We start from the raw sequence: 23,343 nt of genomic DNA, 5'->3' as shown, positions 1-23,343 counted from the left end.
TCCTGTTCCTATATAACACATCTAGCAGCATAAATGGTAATTTACTGACACCCAGGAGGCTCTGAAGGTTGGGCACATGACAGTTACTGTATATGTTCCTTCATGGGAGATGGCAGCCCTCCAGTACATTGCATATAGAATCATAGAAATTTATGGCACAGAAGGAGGCCATTGGGCCCATCCTGTCTGTGCCGGCCGAAAAAACGCTATCCAGTCTAATCCCACTTTCCAGCTCTTGGTCGTAGCCTTGTAGGTTACAACACTTCAAGTGCATATCCAAGTACTTTCTAAATGCGGTGAGGGTCACTGCCTCTACCACCCTTTCAGGCAGTGAGTTCCAGACCCCCACCACCCTCTGGGTGAAAAAAGTTCTCCTCAACTCCCCACTAATCCTTCTCCCAATTACTTTAAATCTCTGCCCCCTGGTTATTGACCTCTCTGCTAAGGGAAATAGGTCCTTCCTATCTACTCTATCTAGGCCCCTCATGTATATATCCCTAATCTTCATGTGTGAACCTCAACAGTTTGTGTTTGCAAGCTATCTGACCACAGGGGAGCTTGATTCAATGTCCAAACATGCACACTTGGCAGCAGAGGTCAGTAGATGGTGATCTGGAGTGGGAACCCTGTCTGACTTGTCTCCTTGCTAGCTCGGGGACACTGAGGCCAATTGTAACCTCACACTTAAAATAAGGAGCAACTACTCCAAACATAGAATTGTTAAATCATTGAACAGATTACAGCTCATCACACCGAACACAAGAAAAACAGGAACTGGATAGATTGCTGGTGTAACAATGCGTAGAGGGGTGCAGACTAAGCAGAAGGGAGCGGAAAATGGTCAGAGTCAATCCTTTATGTTGTCTTGAACAGAGCAACTTAGATGGGCTTAATGCACTTTGCATGTTCTTACTGTTTATGTACTTGTTCACTTATTAGCTCCCGACACCAATGTTCTTTTTATGACATGTTGATGGCATTTCTGCTTCAAGCCAATGAACGAGAGTTTGAGAGATTCGCCAGGTGTCCTGCAGCATATTTCCAAGCTGTTTCTTAACTTGAAATGAGGTTACTTGATCCCATTACAGTCAACAGCGATGCCCAGGTGGTAGGGGCGGCTGCAGCGAGTTCTTTCACTGAAATTCAGAGACATGCTTCATCAAAAAAAAAACAGATGTATGCAAAAAATAATTAATTTAAAAATATGAAATCCCGTTTTATTTTAATAATATGTTCCAGCTTCTCATGCAATTATTTATTTTTTTTCTTTTAGAAGTGGATGAATCACAATGAATAGACTTGTCACTGCTTAAAATTAATTTTCCAGTCCAACAGCTGCAGCTTTGCGGTAATTGTGCAACACACGAAGAGGGATGTCACAAAGTTCATCTACCATGGTCTTTACGTTCTCGCAATGCTTAAATCTACATTTCCAATTCAATATATGAGCAAATGAGAAGCACCAAGAATTGAGTAATTAAGCTGTCCCAGGTAGGTTGGCCACAGGCTCATTTGGAACACAAGCTTCAGCTTTAATAAACATGCCTTCAAAAAGAAAAGGTCCTTTTCGTCGATGCACAAATCAAAATGTGTTGCAGGCATCGGTTTGTTTCGCAAGCACAGTTTCCTTGGACACCACGAGGGGCCTGTCTCTGACAATCTTCTTGTCTGCCTCCCTTGAGTGACAATTATATTTACATCAGCGTGCTCAATTGGCATGTCATTAAAATTAGATCGATTTGATAGATTTTTGTCATGTAACCGTAGCAAAGGATATGGAGCAAAGGCGGGTAAACGTGGTTGAGGTACAGATCAGCCATGATGTAATTGAATGGCGTCACAGGCTCAAGGGGCCTATTCCTATGTTCCTAGGTTTAAAGGAAGCATTTTACTCTAGCACCAACTCATACTCCCACATATTTGCCTAAAGGAGCAAGTAAGTGTTGGAGGAATATCTTCGATATAAAGTACTCCAGTCAACTACATAATGTGCAAAAATCAGAAAGAATAATAAGAAATGGACGACTGATATTAAAAAAAGGAGTTAGATATGAATCAGGGAATTATAGAAATCTATATAAAACCAGAGAGCTTGGACCTGGGAGAGAGCAGCAGCGCGACCGGCGGGAGTTAAAACCGGCGGATTCAGCGAGGCCCGACCAGAGAGCTTGGACCTGGGAGAGAGCAGCAGCGCGACTGGCGGGAGATAAAACCGGCGGATTCAGCGAGGCCCGACCAGAGAGCTTGGACCTGGGAGAGAGCAGCAGCGCGACCGGCGGGAGATAAAACCGGCGGATTCAGCGAGGCCCGACCAGAGAGCTTGGACCTGGGAGAGAGCAGCAGCGCGACCGGCGGGAGATAAAACCGGCGGATTCAGCGAGGCCCGACCAGAGAGCTTGGACCTGGGAGAGAGCAGCAGCGCGACCGGCGGGAGATAAAACCGGCAGATTCAGCGAGGCCCGACCAGAGAGCTTGGACCTGGGAGAGAGCAGCAGCGCGACCGGCGGGAGATAAAACCGGCGGATTCAGCGAGGCCCGACCAGAGAGCTTGGACCTGGGAGAGAGCAGCAGCGCGACCGGCGGGAGATAAAACCGGCGGATTCAGCGAGGCCCGACCAGAGAGCTTGGACCTGGGAGAGAGCAGCAGCGCGACCGGCGGGAGATAAAACCGGCGGATTCAGCGAGGCCCGACCAGAGAGCTTGGACCTGGGAGAGAGCAGCAGCGCGACCGGCGGGAGATAAAACCGGCGGATTCAGCGAGGCCCGACCAGAGAGCTTGGAACTGGGAGAGAGCAGCAGCGCGACCGGCGGGAGTTAAAACCGGCGGATTCAGCGAGGCCCGACCAGAGAGCTTGGACCTGGGAGAGAGCAGCAGCGCGACCGGCGGGAGATAAAACCGGCGGATTCAGCGAGGCCCGACCAGAGAGCTTGGAACTGGGAGAGAGCAGCAGCGCGACCGGCGGGAGTTAAAACCGGCGGATTCAGCGAGGCCCGACCAGGGAGCTTGGACCTGGGAGAGAGCAGCAGCGCGACCGGCGGGAGTTAAAACCGGCGGATTCAGCGAGGCCCGACCAGGGAGCTTGGACCTGGGAGAGAGCAGCAGCGCGGCCGGCGGGAGATAAAACCGGCGGATTCAGCGAGGCCCGACCAGAGAGCTTGGACCTGGGAGAGAGCAGCAGCGCGGCCGGCGGGAGATAAAACCGGCGGATTCAGCGAGGCCCGACCAGAGAGCTTGGACCTGGGAGAGAGCAGCAGCGCGACCGGCGGGAGATAAAACCGGCGGATTCAGCGAGGCCCGACCAGAGAGCTTGGACCTGGGAGAGAGCAGCAGCGCGACCGGCGGGAGTTAAAACCGGCGGATTCAGCGAGGCCCGACCAGAGAGCTTGGACCTGGGAGAGAGCAGCAGCGCGACCGGCGGGAGATAAAACCGGCGGATTCAGCGAGGCCCGACCAGAGAGCTTGGACCTGGGAGAGAGCAGCAGCGCGACCGGCGGGAGATAAAACCGGCGGATTCAGCGAGGCCCGACCAGAGAGCTTGGACCTGGGAGAGAGCAGCAGCGCGACCGGCGGGAGATAAAACCGGCGGATTCAGCGAGGCCCGACCAGAGAGCTTGGACCTGGGAGAGAGCAGCAGCGCAGCCGGCGGGAGATAAAACCGGCGGATTCAGCGAGGCCCGACGAGAGAGCTTGGACCTGGGAGAGAGCAGCAGCGCGGCCGGCGGGAGATAAAACCGGCGGATTCAGCGAGGCCCGACCAGAGAGCTTGGACCTGGGAGAGAGCAGCAGCGCGGCCGGCGGGAGATAAAACCGGCGGATTCAGCGAGGCCCGACCAGAGAGCTTGGACCTGGGAGAGAGCAGCAGCGCGACCGGCGGGAGATAAAACCGGCGGATTCAGCGAGGCCCGACCAGAGAGCTTGGACCTGGGAGAGAGCAGCAGCGCGACTGGCGGGAGATAAAACCGGCGCATTCAGCGAGGCCCGACCAGAGAGCTTGGACCAATTCAACAGCAGAGGAGAGAGGTAAAAAGTAATCCAAGTGTGACGTCACCAGGAAGCAGGTAAGTGATTGGTTGGTGAGTATTTCTTTTATTACAAGCGTAAATTCTGCGGTTTATATTTTCTTGGGTCTCTGTGGTGTAGTGGGGACAGTTGGTAAATAAGCGCCCTAGAGTATATCTTTAACTGGTGGTATTGAATTAATTTAAATTAATTAAAGGGTTAAGTCATGCCAGGAGAGCCCAGCCCCGTGTTATGCTCCTCTTGCTCTATGTCGGAATTCAGGGACGCTGCCGGTGTCCCTGATGACCACATGTGCCAGAAATGCATCCAGCTGCAGCTACTAACGGGCCGTATTGAGGCGCTGGAGCTGCGGATGGATGGGTTGTGGAGCATTCACGATGCTGAGAGGGTCGTGGATAACACGTATAGTGAGTTGGTCACACCGCAGGGTAGGGATGCACAGGCAGAAGGGAAATGGGTGACCACCAGGCGGAGCAGTAGAAGCAGGCAGGTAGTGCAGGGGACCCCTGTGGCCATCCCCCTTTCAAACAGGTATACCAATTTGGATACTGTTGAGGGGGATGACTCACCAGAGGAAGGCAGCAGCAGCCAACTTCCTAGCACCGGGGGTGTTGCTGCTGCTCAGGAAGGGAGGAAAAAGAGTGGGAGAGCAATAGTGGTAGGGGATTCTATCGTAAGGGGAACAGATAGACGGTTCTGTGGCCGTAGACGTGACTCCAGGATGGTTTGTTGCCTCCAGGATGGTTTGTTGCCTCCCTGGTGCCAGGGTCAAGGATGTCACTGAACGGCTGCAGGGCATTCTGAAGGGGGAGGGTGAACAGGCAGAGGTCGTGGTTCACATTGGGACCAACGACATAGGTAGGAAGAGGGATGGGGTCCTGCAACAAGAATTTAGGGAGCTAGGTAGCAGATTAAAGAGCAGGACCTCAAAGGTTGTAATCTCTGGATTACTCCCGGTGCCACGTGCTAGTGAGTATAGGAATAGGAGGATAGAGCAGATGAATGCGTGGCTTAAGAGTTGGTGCAGGAGGGAGGGCTTTCGTTTCCTGGATCACTGGGCCTGCTTCTGGGAAAGGTGGGACTTGTACAAGTCGGACGGGTTGCACCTGAACCAGAGCGGGACAAATATCCTTGCGGGGAGGTTTGCTAGCACTGTTCGGGGGGGTTTAAACTAAAATGGCAGGGGGTTGGGAACCTGAGCAGGGAGGCAGAGGAAAGGAAAACAGGGATAAAAGCAAAAGATAGGAAGGAGAAAAACAAACGTGGCAGTCAGAGAAATCAACGGTTTAAATCAAACGTGGCCACAGTAAATAATAATTCTAATAGGTCTAAGAGCATTAAAAAAACAAGCCTGAAGGCTTTGTGTCTTAATGCGAGGAGCATTTGTAATAAGGTGGATGAATTGGCTGCACAAATAGAGGTAAACGAATATGATTTGGTTGGGATTACAGAAACGTGGCTCAAGGATGGCCAAGACTGGGAACTCAACATCCAGGGGTATTCGATATTCAGGAAAGATAGGCAAAAAGGAAAGGGAGGTGGGGTAGCATTACTGGTTAAAGAAGGGATTAATACAATTGTAATGAAGGATATTAGCTCTGATGATGTGGAATCTGTATGGGTAGAATTGAGAAATACTAAGGGGAAAAAAACATTAGTGGGAGTGGTATATAGACCTCCAAACAGTAAGGTGGAGGTTGGGGAGGGCATTAAAAGGGAAATTAAAGAAGCATGCAATAAGGGCACAGCAGTCATCATGGGTGACTTTAATCTACATATAGATTGGGCCAACCAAATTAGTAACAATACTGTAGAGAAGGAATTCCTGGAGTGTTTACGGGATGGTTTCCTGGACCAATATGTCGAGGAACCAACCAGAGATCAGGCCATCTTAGACTGGGTATTATGCAACGAGAAAGGATTAATTAGCAATCTTGTTGTACGAGGCTCCTTGGGTCGGAGCGATCATAATATGATCGAATTCTTCATTAAGATGGAGAATGAAGTAGTTGACTCAGAGACAAGGGTCCTCAATTTAAATAAAGGAAACTACGATGGTCTGAGGAGTGAGTTGGGTAGGATTGAGTGGGGAATGGCGCTCAAAGGGTTGATGGTGGATAGGCAATGGCAAACATTCAAAGACCAAATGGATGAGCTACAGAATTTGTTCATCCCAGTTTGGCGTAAAAATAAAACAAAAAAGGTGACTCAACCGTGGCTAACAAGGGAAATTAGGGATAGCATAAGATCCAAGGAGAGGACATATAAATTGGCTAGAAAAAGCAATAATCCTGAGGATTGGGAGCAGTTTAGGAGTCAACAAAGGAGGACAAAGGGATTAATTAAGAAAGGGAAAATAGAATATGAGAGTAAGCTATCAGGGAACATAAAAACTGACTGTAAAAAGCTTTTATAGATATGTGAAGAGAAAAAGATTAGTGAAGTCAAGCGTAGGTCCCTTACAGTCAGAATCAGGGGAATTTATAATGGGAAACAAGGAAATGGCAGACCAACTAAATGCATACTTTGGTTCTGTCTTCACAAAAGAGGACACAAATAACCTCCCAGAGATGCCGGGGAACATAGGGTCTGATGAAAGCGAGGAACTGAAAGAAATCAGTATTTGTAGGAAAATGGTGTTAGGAAAATTGATGGGACTGAAGGCCGATAAATCCCCAGGGCTTGATGGTCTACATCCCAGGGTACTTAAGGAAGTGGCCCTAGAGATAGTAGATGCATTACTGATCATCTTCCAGAACTCGATAGACTCTGGAATGGTACCCATGGATTGGAGGGTAGCTAATGTTACCCCACTATTCAAAAAAGGTGGCAGAGAAAAAGCGGGGAATTACAGACCGGTAAGCCTGACATCGGTAGTGGGGAAAATGCTAGAGTCTATTATAAAAGATGTAATAGCAGAGCACTTGGAAAGCAGTGACAGGATCGGACAAAGTCAACATGGATTTACAAAAGGTAAATCATGCTTGACTAATCTACTGGAATTTTTTGAGGATGTAACTGGTAAAATAGATAAGGGGGAACCAGTGGATGTGGTGTATTTGGACTTTCAGAAGGCTTTCGATAAGGTCCCACACAAGAGATTAGCGTGCAAAATTAAGGCACATGGGATTGGGGGCAAGGTATTGACTTGGATAGAGAACTGGTTGGCGGACAGAAAGCAAAGAGTTGGAATAAACGGGTAGTTTTCCGAGTGGCAGGCAGTGACTAGTGGGGTACCGCAAGGATCGGTCCTAGGACCCCAGCTGTTCACAATATATATTAATGATCTGGACGAGGGAATTGGATGTAATATCTCCAAATTTGCAGACGACACAAAGCTGGGCGGGAGGGTAAGCTGCGAGGAGGATGTCGGGAAACTCCAGTACGATTTGGACAGGTTGGGTGATTGGGCAGAAACATGGCAAATGCACTATAATGTGGATAAATGTGAGGTTATCCACTTTGGTGGCAAAAACAGGAAGGCAGATTATTATTTGAATGGCATTGGGAATAGATTGGGAGAAGGGGAAGTGCAAAGAGACCTGGGTGTCCTTGTGCACCAGTCACTGAAGGTAAACATGCAGGTGCAGCAGGCGGTTAAGAAGGCAAATGGTATGTTGGCCTTCGTAGCAAGAGGGTTCGAGTACAGGAACAAGGATGTCTTGCTACAGTTGTACAGGGCCTTGGTGAGACCGCACCTTGAGTATTGTGTGCAGTTTTGGTCACCTTACCTGAGGAAGGACGTTCTTGCCATGGAGGGAGTGCAGCGAAGATTCACCAGGCTGATACCTGGGATGGCAGGAATGACGTATGAGGAGAGATTGTGTCGATTGGGCTTATACTCACTGGAGTTTAGAAGATTGAGAGGGGATCTCATCGAAACCTATAAAATTCTGTCAGGCCTGGACAGACTAGATGCTGGAAGGATGTTCCCGATGGTCGGGGAGTCCAGAACCAGGGGTCACAGTCTAAGGATAAGGGGTAAGCCATTTAGGACTGAAATGAGGAGGAATTTCTTCACCCAGAGAGTGGTGAACCTGTGGAATTCTCTGCCACAGAAGGCGGTTGAGGCCAATTCATTAAATCTCACAAATCTACAAGAATTTAAGGAGGTAACTACAATCCTGGAGTAGTCTGAACAAATGCAGTTTACCCATGAAACAACAGTCTCTGCTCTTCAAAAATCACTCATTCTGTGAAAAGGTTATGTGAACTGGACGGACAGTTATAAGGATGAGATTGTAAATGAAAGATCAAAAATTGTATCGAATACTATGGCCTCGATATTAATCTCCCGCACCCCCCCCCCGACCCGTGGGAGAGGATCCGGGGTGGGCGGGGAGGTTAAAAAGAAAAAACGGGGAATGCATCCCCAACCCGCCACATACACACCCGTTGTTTTTACAGCAGAGGGTTGACAGGCATCTAACTGTCCCGCCGTGGAAAGGAGGGAACACTTCATTGTAGTTGCTGCGCGGGATTCCAGGGATCGGGAAACCCGACAGTGAAAGGGAGAAGGGAGGCGGGAGCTGTCGGCTCCACAAGGTGAGTGCTTTTTACAGTACTCCTAGTGGGCCAGGAGGAGCAGGAGTGCCATGATCGCCCACCTACCCCCAAACCCTGATGTCTCGCTCTCTATGCCGCGATTGTGGCATGACCTGCCCCACTTCAAGCCCCAATGCCTCTCCTTACCCTCCCCCCGCAATTGCCAGCGACCATACCCAAGGGTCCCCAGCTGCAGACTCCTGCCACTGGCTTTCCCGCCCAGCAGCTCGTCCAATTGACAGCCGGGCAAGAAACAGAAGAAAAAATGCCGTTAAATTTGGCAGAACCGCCGCATCCCCGCCTTGCCGGGTTCTTTGGCCGTTTTCGGCCTCCCCCGCACCCTCCCCGTCTGTGGTTCTGGTCATGCTGGGACCATGCAAATGTCATCTGTGACAAACAACCAATCAGGAGTTGAATGATCTTAGTTCTGATGTTAAATTGATGTCCTGGAGTTTTGTTGCTGTTTAACAGAATTCTTTTGCAAGTTTTGTTTATGGCCAATCCCTTCCTTCAGGAAATTAAATAAACTGAAGAGTCTGTGACAGCAGAAGTTGATTTCTGTACTTGGGCCCCTCAATCTCTCGGCTCCGCCACAGTTCCTAGCTTTTCACCATTTAGAAAATACTCTGATCTATCACGTGCTCACATCTCCAGGAATGCCTCCAACCAGACTTGGCAACTCTAGCTGCTGTTTATGGATGCTGGAGGATGGGAGCACAAAGACTGTGTGGGTTTCATTCATGAGACAGGCCTGCATCAGTACAGCCTATAGCAAAAAAAGAGTAATAAGCAAGGCTTGACAGACAGGTCTAAAGTCACATAAACAGACAAAGTCACAGGATATACAGCACAGAAAGGCCATTCGGCCCAGCCAGTCCATGCCGGTGTTTATGCTCCACTCGAGCCTCCTCCCGTCTTTCCTCATCTAAATCTATCAGCATAACCCTCTATTCCCTCCTCCCTCAGATGCTTGTCTAACCTCCCATTAAATGTATCTATATTATTCACCTCAACCACTCCCTGTGGTAGCGAGTTCCACATTCTCACCACTCTCTGGGTAAAGAAGTTTCTTCTGAATTCCCTATTGGATTTCTTGGTGACTATCTTATATTGATGGCCTCTAGTTATGCTCTTCCCCATAAGTGGAAACACTCTCTCTGTATCCAATCTATCAAAACCTTTCATAATCTTAAAGACTTCTATTAGGTCACCCCTCAGCCTTTTTTCAAGAGAAAAGAGCCCCAGCCTGTTCATCCTTTCCTGATAGGTATAACCACTCAGTTCTGGTATCATCCTTGTAAATCTTTTTTTGCACCCTCTCAAGTGCCTCTATATCCTTTTTATAATATAAATTGTATGCAGTACTCCAAGTATGGACTAACCAAGGTTCGATACAAGTTGAGCATAACTTCTCTACTTTTCAAATCAATCCCTCTGCAAATAAACCCTAGTGCTTGGTTTGGTTTTTTTTATGCTGGAGACGCAAGTAGAAGTGGGACCTCTGGGATTTGGATGCAAATGAAATTTGCATAACAAGTTGCCCAATAAGAAATTTGAATTAAGTTGCACAATAAATTTGCATAAGTCGCACAGTAATAAATTTGCACAATAAGAAATGTGAATAAGCTGCATAAGAAATTTGCATAAGTGGAATAATAGTAAATTATCTTGCATCATAATAAATTTGCTTGCATAATGAGGCATTTGCATAATAAGTTGCATCATAAGACATTTGCATGAGTTGCATAAGAAATTTGCAATAAATTGCATAATACATTTACAATAATAAGTTGCATAATAATAAATTTGCATAACAGCAGCAGCGTGGGGACGATCCTCCCTGCGCAATGCATTGTGGGATGACATCACCTCTGCTGTGTTGTCGCCGGTGCAGCCGCGAGCCGCAGAAGCATCTTCCGCTCACACACACATATATATGTTAGAAGCAAAGGTTAGTTGTCTTTCAATTCATTATTGGAAAAAAATAATAACCTGAGGGGGAAAAAAAAGTTTCAATAAAACGTCAGTTATTATGAAGAAAACGCGGCGTTAGCGTTTGGGAGGATTTCAGTGAATTCTTTCCGTTTAAAAAAAAATCAACGACAGCGGTTGGAAATCTGAAATCTAGATTAACTTTCACAGAAAAGGGCTGTTCTGAAAGGTTATTTTCAATCCGACGTTTACTAATTCCGATTTGAAGTGATAACTGGCGATGGTGCCGTCCATCTACCTTGAAGTGCCATTCCGCAACGCCCCCTCTCTGCACCGATTGGTTCTTCCGTGGGTGGGATTTTAAAGCGCAGTCGCTGATTGGCGCACGGCGATGTCAATCACGGACGTTTCGGTTCCCAGCGAGGTTGACGCTTCTGCCTCCTGCAGGCTTGTCATCCCAAATGTGTGTGGGTGGGAAAAATACATTGTGAAAGGGTGGGGATGCGGTATTCTGCTCGCCTGAGGTTTGCAGTGGGTCTAAAATACGAGGAACAGATAATTATTGGTTTTTCAGTCTGTCTGGATGCCTTTCTTGTCCTGATGACGAGGAAATGGCTGGCCCACCTCCAGCCTTCCACCTTTCGGTTGGTAGCTCAGGAGATGAGATGCGAGGTCCTTTTTAAAGCTACTCTGCTTTTTGCCCTGGAGATGCTGTGGAGGATTGGACCTACATCTTCCCATTCCACCCCACTGCCACTCCCCCTGAACCATCAAAAATAGTCTCCGATCAAACCTCCTAGAATAATAAATTCTGTTCTTTTAATTGAATGTGTACTAAAAAACGAAGCAATTTCAGAAACATTTCAAAATACTCGATTTACGAATGAGGGTTTCTACATTGCTATCGAATTTCAAGAAAGCCAGACATTGGGAGGAGGTGTGCTTCTGTTGGTGTAGACATGATAACAATGGCACGGATCATAAAAGAATTAAAGGGGAAGTTCGGACACAATTCTTCACACACAAAGTGGTTAAAATGTGAAATTCTCTGTAAACAAACCACTGTTCAAAGTAGAGTCCGTAAATTTTTTTAAAATGGGAATTCGTTGTCTGAAAAAGGGAATGTTAAAGGGCGTGGGGATCGATGAAGAGATAGAGATTAGACTAGGTGGTTTATATGGAGGTGAACACCAGTGCAGATTTCATGGGCTGAATGGTCTGTTTTTGTGTTTCTCTTATTCTATAATCTCCACATCCATCAAACCACTGCTCTGAGCTTGGGAGAGTTGTACAAAATAGCTACAGTGATTGAATGTGACATTTGGTCATTTTCGAATGTTGTGTTACATTGTCCTTTTGGCACCTGGGTCCGGGATTTCAAGCCAGTCTAGGCTGATGGGATGAATCAATCAATCAATCTCCCGCTGCCTTTCCTGACTGTAAGGGTCTAACTGAAATGGGCTTTCTAGGCTTAGCATCTAGTTCAATACTTGGCAATTTCACTTAAATACCTTTTGGATGACTGATAATGGAGAAATTTACACTGGTGCAATAGGGAGTGTTTGTCTGAGGTTTGGATTAATGCTTTTTGTTGTCGGGGCACGTTATATTTTACCTGCGTGTGTTTGTTGCTGGCACTGGGTGCAAAAGATATAAAAGAAACTTGCATTTCTATCGCGCCTTTCACGATCTGAGGATGTCTCAAAGCACTTTACGGCCAATGAAATACTTTTTAAAGTGTAGTCGCTGTTGTAATGTAGGAAACACGGCAGACAATTTGAGTGCAGCAAACAGCAATGTGATAATGACCAGATAATCGGTTTTAGTGATGTTGGTTGAGGGATAAACATTGGCCAGGACACCGGGGAGAGCTCCCCCTGCTCTTTTTTTGAAATAGTGCCGCGGGATCTTTAACGGCCACCTGAGAGAGCAGACGGGGGCCTCGATTTAACGTCTCCTCTGAAATAGGCACCTGCGACAGTGCAGCACTCCCTCAGCACTGCACTGGGGTGTCAGCCTGGATTATGTGCTCAAGTCCCTGGCGTGCCCTCCATTGCTAATTGAGGGATGTCAGTACTTTTTGAGTACAAAATCTTTCCAAACTTAACATCTATGGGCACTACATAAGATAGGATGCCTTAGTCTGTGATATTGCAGTCCGCATATTTTATTTGGCAGGAGTGTCCGTTTGTTCTAGAATTGCAGCATCAGCGTGTCTGTTGTCAGCAGTGCTGCATTAAGACAGTGTTCCTTTAAGAAGATGTAACCCTGTGAGCAGTTATTTTTTTACAACATCTGCAGGGAAGGATTCACTTGTATCCTATGCAGTGGTATTGTTGTAGTTAAATAAGATTTGCTTGAGTGAACTTTAGCATTTCTTATTTTATTTGTCCGCTTCTGCGCTCCTTGTGTCATGTGCTTTCTCCCAGCTGAGAGGTTGGGTAGATAACTACGTCTTGGGTTTTTGCTGATGCTGTTTTGTAATGGGTACATCAGCACAGCTGAGATTGAAGGGGTGACCCATATCCAACTGTCCGCTTGTTACACCAACGTATTGTGCCACCAGCTCATCTCTAGCAGAGGGTTCTTTAGACGAATACACGATAAAGCCCTGCAAGGGATTGAGAAATATGTTAAGGTGGGTATAATTTGTGAAAAAGAGACAGGCAATTAGGCCTAATGTTCTTAAAAATTCATATGTACTTATTCTCCTGTATTTGTAAACAAAATCCCCATCATGTTTTTAAAAAAACGTTGTAACTTAAATTTGTTTTAAAGTATCACATATTAACTGGCATCTGAACTGAAGTCACCAGCTCCAAGTCATTTCTGAGTTTTGTGTGCTGAAGCATTACATTTCTGTTGTCTGCCTGTTCCTCGGTGCTTTCAGTGGGGTGGGTGGAGAGAGATAGGGTTGCCAGGAATTATGACAGCACACAAGTGCCATAGTCCAGCACCCAGACTGAAAATTGATATGAAGATGGCAACCTTAAATCAAGAGACCCGTGGTTTTATTGGCGGGGAGGGGGGTTGTGCAAATACTTAAGGATACACCATCACTGCAATATCTTTCTCCTGAAGTGTTCTACTCAGTCCATTTCTTGCTGAGTCTGCAGGACATCTTCATTACAAGACTGACTTGGCACCAGAGCATGCACAAATTGAAAGAGGGTGTGGAGTAAATAGATTACTCATTGATTTGTACACTGCAGTCTTGACTGAAAACGCAGTTGGGAAGCACTAGGCGTCTATTCAGCTCAGTTCATTTACAGTAGGGGGGATGTGAAGCACGAGATGTTTAAAAACCTTTGCCATACCCATGGCAAAATGGGCTGTCCGGCTACAGCAATTCAGTTCAGTTAAGGTTATCATTTTTAATTATTATTCATAATGGACTACAGTTGGCGTAGGGCAGATGCCCAGGATCTGAGGATAGTCAGTGGGGAGGTGTGGATTCACATTCCATGAATGAGGAAAATCAAGATATGACGGCTATTGAATGAAGTGTTATACCTACATGATGTGGCTGCTACACTTCCCAGAATGAGCGTGCGGTTGTAAGTGATGTGGTTTTTTGAGGGGGTATGTTAGAGGCATCATATGAAGTGCTGTAGTGGCCTTTTGTCACTCCAATTTTCAACAAAAAAATCGCAATCAATCCCAACTGCTTCCCTTTCTCTCTTTATCCATTCATGCCCCTGCCCTGCCTGCCCATCAATTGCTGATGAGGCAATAGGGATTGATTATCTTGCGATCTTTTGCTTAAGTCATTTGCAACACAAGCTTTAGGCAGGGTACTGTAACGTTGAAGTCTGATGTGCTTTAATTGTGTAACCAACCTTGTTCTATCAAAGATGGCTGCTGCGTGAATCTCCTGTGGCTTTGCTCACAATAAATCGGGAAGCGATTTCCCTCTGGGTGTATTGGAATGTTGTAGGTGTAGGTATGGAGATCTCTCAGCTTCTCGAAGGGCTTCATAAGCTCCTAATGGTAGAAATGTGCAGCTGCAAGCATGGCTATGTCACAGACTAGCGATGCTCAAATAGAGAGTGCGGAACATATCAAATTTAATATATCAGATTGGTGCAAAAAATCACTGTATAACAGCTGTACACAAAACTAAAAGATGGAATCTGAAAAATAAACAAGTGGGATTTGGGGTTTGAAAATTGTTCCTTATCTTTTGGCCAAAGCAATGTTTTGTGTTTTTTTTACACCACAGACATCTTCTCAAATCTAAAATAGTCCATTTTAACCAGCAGTGAGTGATGCCTCACTTATTTGATAGACTTCAAGTTTGCATGTAATCTTAACAAGGCTTTCAACTCCTGTCAAAACAGTTAGTCTGGAAGGAAAGGGTGTGTCGATATTGCAGCAAACAGCCTGTAAATAGAAGGGTGTGTTGACATATTCATTCTATAGTCTTCGGATTTTTTTCTTTAAAGTCAGTAATGCATCGGCGTAGATTACTTTCCCCGTGATATACACGGCTCACAAGTGCGTCGCACTTTTCATGTAATTTCTCTCAGTGAAATACAGAATGTATTTTTAGGACTAACTGTTAAACTCAGAATGGTGAAGTCAAAAATGAATTCTACAATCAAAGAGGATGTGGTCCCAATCTGTTTATTACTTTTGCTACCTTCCCTTATCGTGCATTGCCTCGTCCTGCATGCTCCGAACCCCTGGTTCTGGCTGAATTGTTGTTCAGGCAAAAGTGAATTTAATGTGTGAATTTATATATGTGGAATTATTTCTGAAACTTGTATGATACAAGGTATACTGTAATATTCTTCCTTTGTGTTTGTTTATGAAAATCACTGATATCTTTTTAAGAAAAAAATGCTATATAATCTATGTCCAGATTTGTCATTATATATATTGTGTGACGTGAGTGGGCCAGTTGGGCTTTCAGTGGACATTGCTGAGACTTGAATTGTAGGCTGTCATTGAGCTGGTTCTGTTCTAATGCCCAAAGTCAGTTACAGTTTCCTGTGCGCTAATGAACCTCTCATTGGGCTTTATAACTAATTCATTTTGTAAAACAGTAATTGAAACAATCTTTATTTTTTTCAGGGTATCAAAGAATGAAAAATGCATAAGTAATAGAATAGACAAATACGTTCAGGGAAATGGAGCCAGAAATAAAGTAAAATACAACAATGTATCAATAGAGGCGTGCTCATTACAAATAAGTCTGGCAGTGACTCATACCAAACGACCAAGTCCAACTCAAACTGATTCAGTAAATGTGTCATAGAATCATACAGTACAGAAGGAGGCCATTCGGCCCCTCGAGCCTGCTCCGCCATTCAATGAGATCATGGCTGATCATCCAAATTCAGTACCCTGTCCCTGCCTTCTCCCCATATCCCTTGATCCCTTTAGTTTTAAGAAATATATCTAACTCCTTCTTGAATATATTTAATGAATTGGCCTCCACTGCCTTTTGTGGTAGAGAATTCCACAGGTTCACCACTCTCTGGGTGAAGAAATTCCTCCTCATCTCTGTCCTAAATGGCTTACCCCTTATCCATAGACTGTGACCCCTGGTTCTGGACTCCCCCGCCATCGGGAACATCCTTCCTGCATCTAGTCTGTCTAGTCCTGTTAGAATTTTATAAGTTTCAATGAGATCCCCTCTCATTCTTCTAAACTCTAGCGAATACAAGCCCAATCGACCCAATCTCTCCTCATACGTCATTCCTGCCATCCCAGGTAACAGTCTGGTGAATCTTCGCTGCACTCCCTCCATGGCAAGAACATCCTTCCTCAGATAAGGTGACCAAAACTGCACACAATACTCAAGGTGTGGTCTCACCAAGGCCCTGTACAACTGCAGCAAGACATCCTTGTTCCTGTACTCAAACCCTCGCTACGAAGGCCAACATACCATTTTGGCCCATTGTGCCTGTGCCGGCTCTCTGGTAGAGCCATCCAATTAGTCCCACTGTCCCCTGCTCTTTCCCCATAGCCCTGCATTTTTTTTCCCTTTCAAGTATTTATCCAATTCTCTTTTGAATCTGCCTTCATCACCCTTTCAGGCAGTGCATTCCAGATCACAACAATTCGCTGTGTAAAAAAATGTTTTCCTCGCGTCGCCTCTGGTTTTTTTGCCAATCACCTTAAATCTGTGTCCTCTGGTTACCGACCCTTCTGCCACTGGAAACAGTTTCTCCTTATTTACTCTATCAGAACGCTTCATGATTTTGAACACTTCTATCACTGTCTCTCCACCGAACTGAAGTCTTTCATCCCTGGTACCATTCTAATAAATGCCCTCTGCACATTCTCCAAAGACTTGACAGCCTTCCTGAAGTGTGGTGCCCAGAATTGGACACAATAGTCAAAACTTCTTTTGAATTTTTACACACATTCAAGAGAGAAGACTAGTTCAAGCAGAGCACAGAAATCAAACTGGGATTTAGCACTTGTGAGACTGAAGTGCATCTAAATGATGACTTGCCAGCACAATCAAAATGGTAATTTAGGTTGATGGGGCCATAACCAGGAATTTCCTTTGATTTTAGGCAAAACAAATTCATAATTTTCTCTGTTTGAATCTTGGCTCAGTGGTTGCACTATGTTCCCCTGAGTGAGAAGGTTGTGGGTTCAGGCCCCACACCAGAGACTGGGCTGACACTCCCAGTGCAGTGCTGAGGGAGTGCTGCACTGTCGGAGGTGCCATCTTTCGGATGAGACATTAAACCGAGGCCCCGTCTGCTCTCTCAGGTGGATGTAAAAGATCCCACGGCACTATTCGAAGAAGAGCAGGGGAGTTTTCCCCGGTGTCCTGGCCAATATTTATCCCTCAACCAACATCACTAAAAACAGATTATCTAGTGATTATCACGTTGCTGTTTGTGGGAGCTTGCTGTGCGCAAATTGGCTGCCGTGTTTCCCTACATTACAACAGTGACCACACTTCAAAAGTACTTCATTGGCTGTAAAATGTTTTGGAATGTCCTGAGGTCATGAAAGGCGCTATAGAAATGCAAGATCTTTCTTTCTAACCGGTCAAAGTGTCTGAATCCAAACAATGTGCATTCAAGCCACTTGAGCACAGTCAGGAGGCGGTTGATCAACTCTCCCTTGCATAGGAGCAAGCATTTGTGGGGAGTATCAAAATGCCACGTCAGTGCCCTGGGACTCGAAGGAGCATGACTCCGTCCCACTGAAATCACAGCAGCTGTGTAGAGCTTCGCTAGTTTCTCTATTTCCTCTCTAGCAAACATGAGGCGTAGTTGGGTTCAGCAGTGGACACGTACTGGGCTCTGATGTAGGTTTTTCATGATTTGATTCTATCTTTCAGTGTTTCCATTTGATCTGAAGACGAGAGTGTTGCCACCACTGTGATGCTTGTGGTGCACCAGAAGTAGCTCTGTGCGGGAAAAGAAAGACTGTCGCTGCGCTAGCTAGTGGTTACAACCATTGGGTTAAAAGGACCGCTAACTGCAACACAGTTTGGGACAGAGTTTATTATCTAGCTGAGAGAATTTATTTTTATTTTCAGGTTCCCTACTATGGCAGACAAGAGTGAACTCAAAGCTGAGCTGGAACGCAAAAAGCTACGGTTAGCACAGATCAGAGAAGAAAAGAAGAGAAAGGAGGAGGAGAAAAAAAGAAAGGATGTGAGTCTGTGTATTGTTGACCAATTTATTGCAATCCAGACAAGCACTCTTTATGTTTGTGAATGTCCTTAATAAGATGGCAGGCAATGGTATTATACCCAGGTCAGATACATGGTGGAGCTGCCCTATGTTGCCTTGATGCATTTCACAACCAACCTTGGAAGAGCTGCCTCTACAAGAGCAGTGCTCAAAGGGTTTCGACCTGAAACGTTCACTCTATTTCTCGCTCCAAAGATGTTGCCTGGCCTGCTGAGTTTTTCCAGCATTTTCTGTTATTTCTCTATTTCTAACCTGTCCTGTGATCCCTATGAGTGAGGTTGTCAGTGTACTGCAATAAATAAATCCGAATAGCTTTATGTTCTGGACTCCTTTTAACTGGGATTGCAGCTACACTGACTCCTTTATCTGAATACTCCAGGATGCAGTCCTACATTGAACTTATTTTTGAATATTTGAATTAGATGTACTCTCTTCCACCTAATTCATAGAATCATGCAGCACAGAAAAGGGCCATTCGGCCCATTGTGCCTGTGCCGGCTCTTTGAAAGAGCTCTCCAATTAGTCCCACTCCCCCCGCTCTTTCCCCAGAGCCTTGCAAATTTTTCCTTTTCAAGTATTTATCCAGTTCCCTTTTGAAAGTTACTATTGAATCTGCTTCCACCGCCTTTTGAAGCAGCGCATTCCACAGCGTAACAACTCGCTGCGAGTTAATTGTACATATATATTTGAGTCTTCCGTTCTTTATAAAAACAAATCTCCTTGTGCAATGACTAATCTATCATTCTCAGCTGTCATGTTTGTGCCATTTGTCTGGACTGATGAAATGTTTTTTTTAATTCAGATTTAGCTGTCAGCACCGTTACAGAAGTGCAGTTGCAGCAAACCATTCAGCCGATCCGGCTCTTCGTTCCGTAGAAAGGCTCAGGGACTTCAGTGATGTGGAGAGACTGGAGAAGCTGGGATTGTTCTCCTTAGAGCAGAGAAGGTTAAGGGGAGATTGACCAGAATGGTACCAGGGGATGAGGGACTTCAGTTATGTGGGGAGACTGGAGAAGCTGGGATTGTTCTCCTCAGAGCAGAGAAGGTTAAGGGGAGATTGACCAGAATGGTACCAGGGATGAGGGACTTCAGTTATGTGGAGAAGCTGGGGTTGTTCTCCTTGGAGCAGTGAAGGTTAAGGGGAGATTGACCAGAATGGTACCAGGGATGAGGGACTTCAGTGATGTGGAGAGACTGGAGAAGCTGGGATTGTTCTCCTTAGAGCAGAGAAGATTAAGGGGAGATTTGATAGATCTGTTCAAAATTATGTGGGGATTTGACAGAGTAGAGAGGGAGAAACTGTTTCCACTGGCAGGAGGGTCGGTAACCAAAGGCCACAGATTGAAGATAATTGGCAAAAGAAGCAGGGGAGATGAGGAGAAGTTTCTTTACGCGAGTTGTTGTGATCTGGAATGCGCTGCCTGAAAGGACAGTGGAAGCAGATTCAATAGTAACTTTCAAAAGGGGGAATTGGAGAAATACTAGAATGGTACCAGGGATGAGGGACTTCAGTGATGTGGAGAGACTGGAGAAGCTGGGATTGTTCTCCTTAGAGCAGGGAAGGTTAAGGGGAGATTTACTAGAATGGTACCAGCGATGAGGGACTTCAGTGATGTGGAGAGACTGGAGAAGCTGGGGTTGTTCTCCTTAGAGCAGAGAATGTTAAGGGGAGATTTATTGGAATGGTACCGGGGATGAGGGACTTCAGTTATGTGGAGAGACTGGAGAAGCTGGGGTTGTTCTCCTCAGAGCAGAGAAGGTTAAGGGGAGATTTACCAGAATGATACCAGGGATGAGGAACTTCAGTCATGTGGAGAGACTGGAGAAGCTGGGATTGTTCTCCTTAGAGCAGAGACGGTTAAGGGGAGATTGACCAGAATGGTACCAGGGATGAGGGACTTCAGTGACGTGGAGAGACTGGAGAAGCTGGGATTGTTCTCCTTAGAGCAGAGAAGGTTAAGGGGCGATTTACTAGAATGGTACCAGGGGATGAGGGACTTCATTGATGTGGAGAGACTGGAGAAGCTGGGATTGTTCTCCTTAGAGCAGGGAAGGTTAAGGGGAGATTTACCAGAATGGTACCAGGGATGAGGAACTTCAGTGATGTGGAGAAGCTGGGATTGTTCTCCTTAGAGCAGAGACGGTTAAGGGGAGATTGACCAGAATCGTACCAGGGATGAGGGACTCCAGTGATGTGGAGCGACTGGAGAAGCTGGGATTGTTCTCCTTAGAGCAGAGAAGGTTAAGGGGAGATTTACTAGAATGGTACCAGGGATGAGGGACTTCAGTGATGTGGAGAGACTGGAGAAGCTGGGGTTGTTCTCCTTAGAGCAGAGAAGGTTAAGGGGAGATTTACCAGAATGATACCAGGGATGAGGGACTTCAGTGATGTGGAGAGACTGGAGAAGCTGGGATTGTTCTCCTTAGAGCAGAGACGGTTAAGGGGAGATTGACCAGAATAGTACCACGGACGAGGGACTTCAGTGACGTGGAGAAGCTGGGACTGTTCTCCTTAGAGCAGAGACGGTTAAGGGGAGATTTACCAGAATGGTACCAGGGATGAGGGACTTCAGTGATGTGGAGAGACTGGAGAAGCTGGGATTGTTCTCCTTCGAGCAGAGAAGGTTAAGGGGAGATTTACTAGAATGGTACCAGGGATGAGGGACTTCAGTGATGTGGAGAGACTGGAGAAGCTGGGGTTGTTCTCCTTAGAGCAGAGAAGGTTAAGGGGACATTTATTAGAATGGTACCAGGGATGAGGGACTTCAGTGATGTGGAGAGACTGGAGAAGCTGGGATTGTTCTCCTTAGTGCAGGGAAGGTTAAGGGGAGATTTACTAGAATGGTACCAGGGATGAGGGACTTCACTGATGTGGAGAGACTGGAGAAGCTGGGATTGTTCTCCTTAGAGCAGAGACGGTTAAGGGGAGATTGACCAGAATGGTACCAGGGATGAGGGACTTCAGTTATTTGGAGAGACTGGAGAAGCTGGGGTTGTTCTCCTTAGAGCAGAGAAGGTTCAGGGGAGATTGACCAGAATGATACCAGGGATGAGGGACTTCAGTGACGTGGAGAAGCTGGGATTGTTCTCCTTAGAGCAGAAACGGTTACGGGGAGATTTACTAGAATGGTACCAGGGATGAGGGACTTCAGTGATGTGGAGAGACTGGAGAAGCTGGGATTGTTCTCCTTAGAGCAGAGAAGGTTAAGGGGAGATTTACTAGAATGGTACCAGGGATGAGGGACTTCAGTGATGTGGAGAGACTGGAGAAGCTGGGGTTGTTCTCCTTAGAGCAGAGACGGTTAAGGGGAGATTTACTAGAATGGTACCAGGGATGAGGGACTTCAGTGATGTGGAGAGTCTGGAGAAGCTGGGATTGTTCTCCTTGGAGCAGAGAAGGTTAAGGGGAGATTGACCAGAATGGTACCAGGGATGAGGGACTTCAGTGACGTGGAGAAGCTGGGGTTGTTCTCCTTAGAGCAGAGACGGTTAAGGGGAGATTTACTAGAATGGTACCAGGGATGAGGGACTTCAGTGATGTGGAGAGACTGGAGAAGCTGGGATTGTTCTCCTTGGAGCAGAGAAGGTTAAGGGGAGATTGACCAGAATGGTACCAGGGATGAGGGACTTCAGTGACGTGGAGAAGCTGGGGTTGTTCTCCTTAGAGCAGAGACGGTTAAGGGGAGATTTACCAGAATGGTACCAGGGGTGAGGGACTTCAGTGATGTGGAGAGACTGGAGAAGCTGGGATTGTTCTCCTTAGAGCAGAGAAGGTTAAGGGGAGATTGACCAGAATGTTACCAGGGATGAGGGACTTCAGTGATGTGGAGAGACTGGAGAAGCTGGGATTGTTCTCCTTAGAGCAGAGAAGGTTAAGGGGAGATTGACCAGAATGGTATCAGGGATGAGGGACTTCAGTGATGTGGAGAGACTGGAGAAGCTGGGATTGTTCTCCTTGGAGCAGAGACGGTTAAGGGGAGATTTACCAGAATGGTACCAGGGGATGAGGGACTTCAGTGATGTGGAGAGACTGGAGAAGCTGGGATTGTTCTCTTTAGAGCAGAGAAGGTTAAGGGGAGATTTACCAGAATGGTACCAGGGATGAGGGACTTCAGTGATCTGGAGAAGCTGGGGTTGTTCTCCTTAGAGCAGAGAAGGTTAAGGGGAGATTGACCAGAATGGTACCAGGGATGAGGGACTTCAGTGATGTGGAGAGACTGGAGAAGCTGGGAATGTTCTCCTTAGAGCAGAGACGGTTAAGGGGAGATTGACCAGAATGGTACCAGGGATGAGGGACTTCAGTGATGTGGAGAGACTGGAGAAGCTGGGATTGTTCTCTTTAGAGCAGAGAAGGTTAAGGGGAGATTTACCAGAATGGTACCAGGGATGAGGGACTTCAGTGATGTGGAGAGACTGGAGAAGCTGGGATTGTTCTCCTTAGAGCAGAGAAGGTTAAGGGGACATTTATTAGAATGGTACCAGGGATGAGGGACTTCAGTGATGTGGAGAGACTGGAGAAGCTGGGATTGTTCTCCTTAGAGCAGGGAAGGTTAAGGGGAGATTTACTAGAATGGTACCAGGGATGAGGGACTTCACTGATGTGGAGAGACTGGAGAAGCTGGGATTGTTCTCCTTAGAGCAGAGACGGTTAAGGGGAGATTGACCAGAATGGTACCAGGGATGAGGGACTTCAGTGACGTGGAGAAGCTGGGATTGTTCTCCTTAGAGCAGAGAAGGTTACGGGGAGATTTATTAGAATGGTACCAGGGATGAGGGACTTCAGTGATGTGGAGAGACTGGAGAAGCTGGGATTGTTCTCCTTAGAGCAGAGAAGGTTAAGGGGAGATTTACTAGAATGGTACCAGGGATGAGGGACTTCAGTGATGTGGAGAGACTGGAGAAGCTGGGGTTGTTCTCCTTAGAGCAGAGACGGTTAAGGGGAGATTTACTAGAATGGTACCAGGGATGAGGGACTTCAGTGATGTGGAGAGACTGGAGAAGCTGGGATTGTTCTCCTTGGAGCAGAGAAGGTTAAGGGGAGATTGACCAGAATGGTACCAGGGATGAGGGACTTCAGTGACGTGGAGAAGCTGGGGTTGTTCTCCTTAGAGCAGAGACGGTTAAGGGGAGATTTACTAGAATGGTACCAGGGATGAGGGACTTCAGTGATGTGGA

General features: G+C 46.5%; 1 protein-coding gene and 1 long non-coding RNA gene across 7 annotated transcripts in view; one reads left to right on the top strand and one right to left on the bottom strand.

The window, feature by feature from the left end:
- The first annotated feature begins 10,410 nt into the window (after positions 1-10,410).
- Positions 10,411-23,343, top strand: part of LOC147096943 (cytoplasmic dynein 1 intermediate chain 2-like) — a 74,520-nt gene continuing 61,587 nt past the window's right edge. For 2 of the 6 annotated variants that reach the window (XM_085972613.1, XM_085972608.1), the window contains exons 1-2: positions 13,950-14,055; positions 18,012-18,129. In XM_085972613.1, the coding sequence (XP_085828739.1) occupies positions 14,042-14,055; positions 18,012-18,129 (132 nt within the window). In that variant the 5' untranslated portion in view covers positions 13,950-14,041. Of the gene's footprint in view, positions 10,518-13,041; positions 13,137-13,949; positions 14,056-18,011; positions 18,130-23,343 lie in introns of those variants that run through there. The other 4 variants (XM_085972614.1, XM_085972612.1, XM_085972610.1 and 1 more) reach the window with 3 other exon arrangements.
- Positions 12,861-18,016, bottom strand: LOC147096944 (uncharacterized). The gene is made up of 2 exons (XR_015074447.1): positions 14,338-18,016; positions 12,861-13,109 (listed from the first exon to the last, which is right to left on the bottom strand). It is a non-coding gene; the product is annotated as an uncharacterized LOC147096944 (long non-coding RNA).

The sequence above is a fragment of the Somniosus microcephalus genome, chromosome 33, assembly GCF_052327205.1.
Source record: "Somniosus microcephalus isolate GS21.2 chromosome 33, FLI_Smic_1.0, whole genome shotgun sequence".
Taxonomy (NCBI): domain Eukaryota; kingdom Metazoa; phylum Chordata; class Chondrichthyes; order Squaliformes; family Somniosidae; genus Somniosus; species Somniosus microcephalus.
Note: the sequence above shows the minus strand (reverse complement) of the source record. Positions and strands in the feature narration are given on the sequence as shown.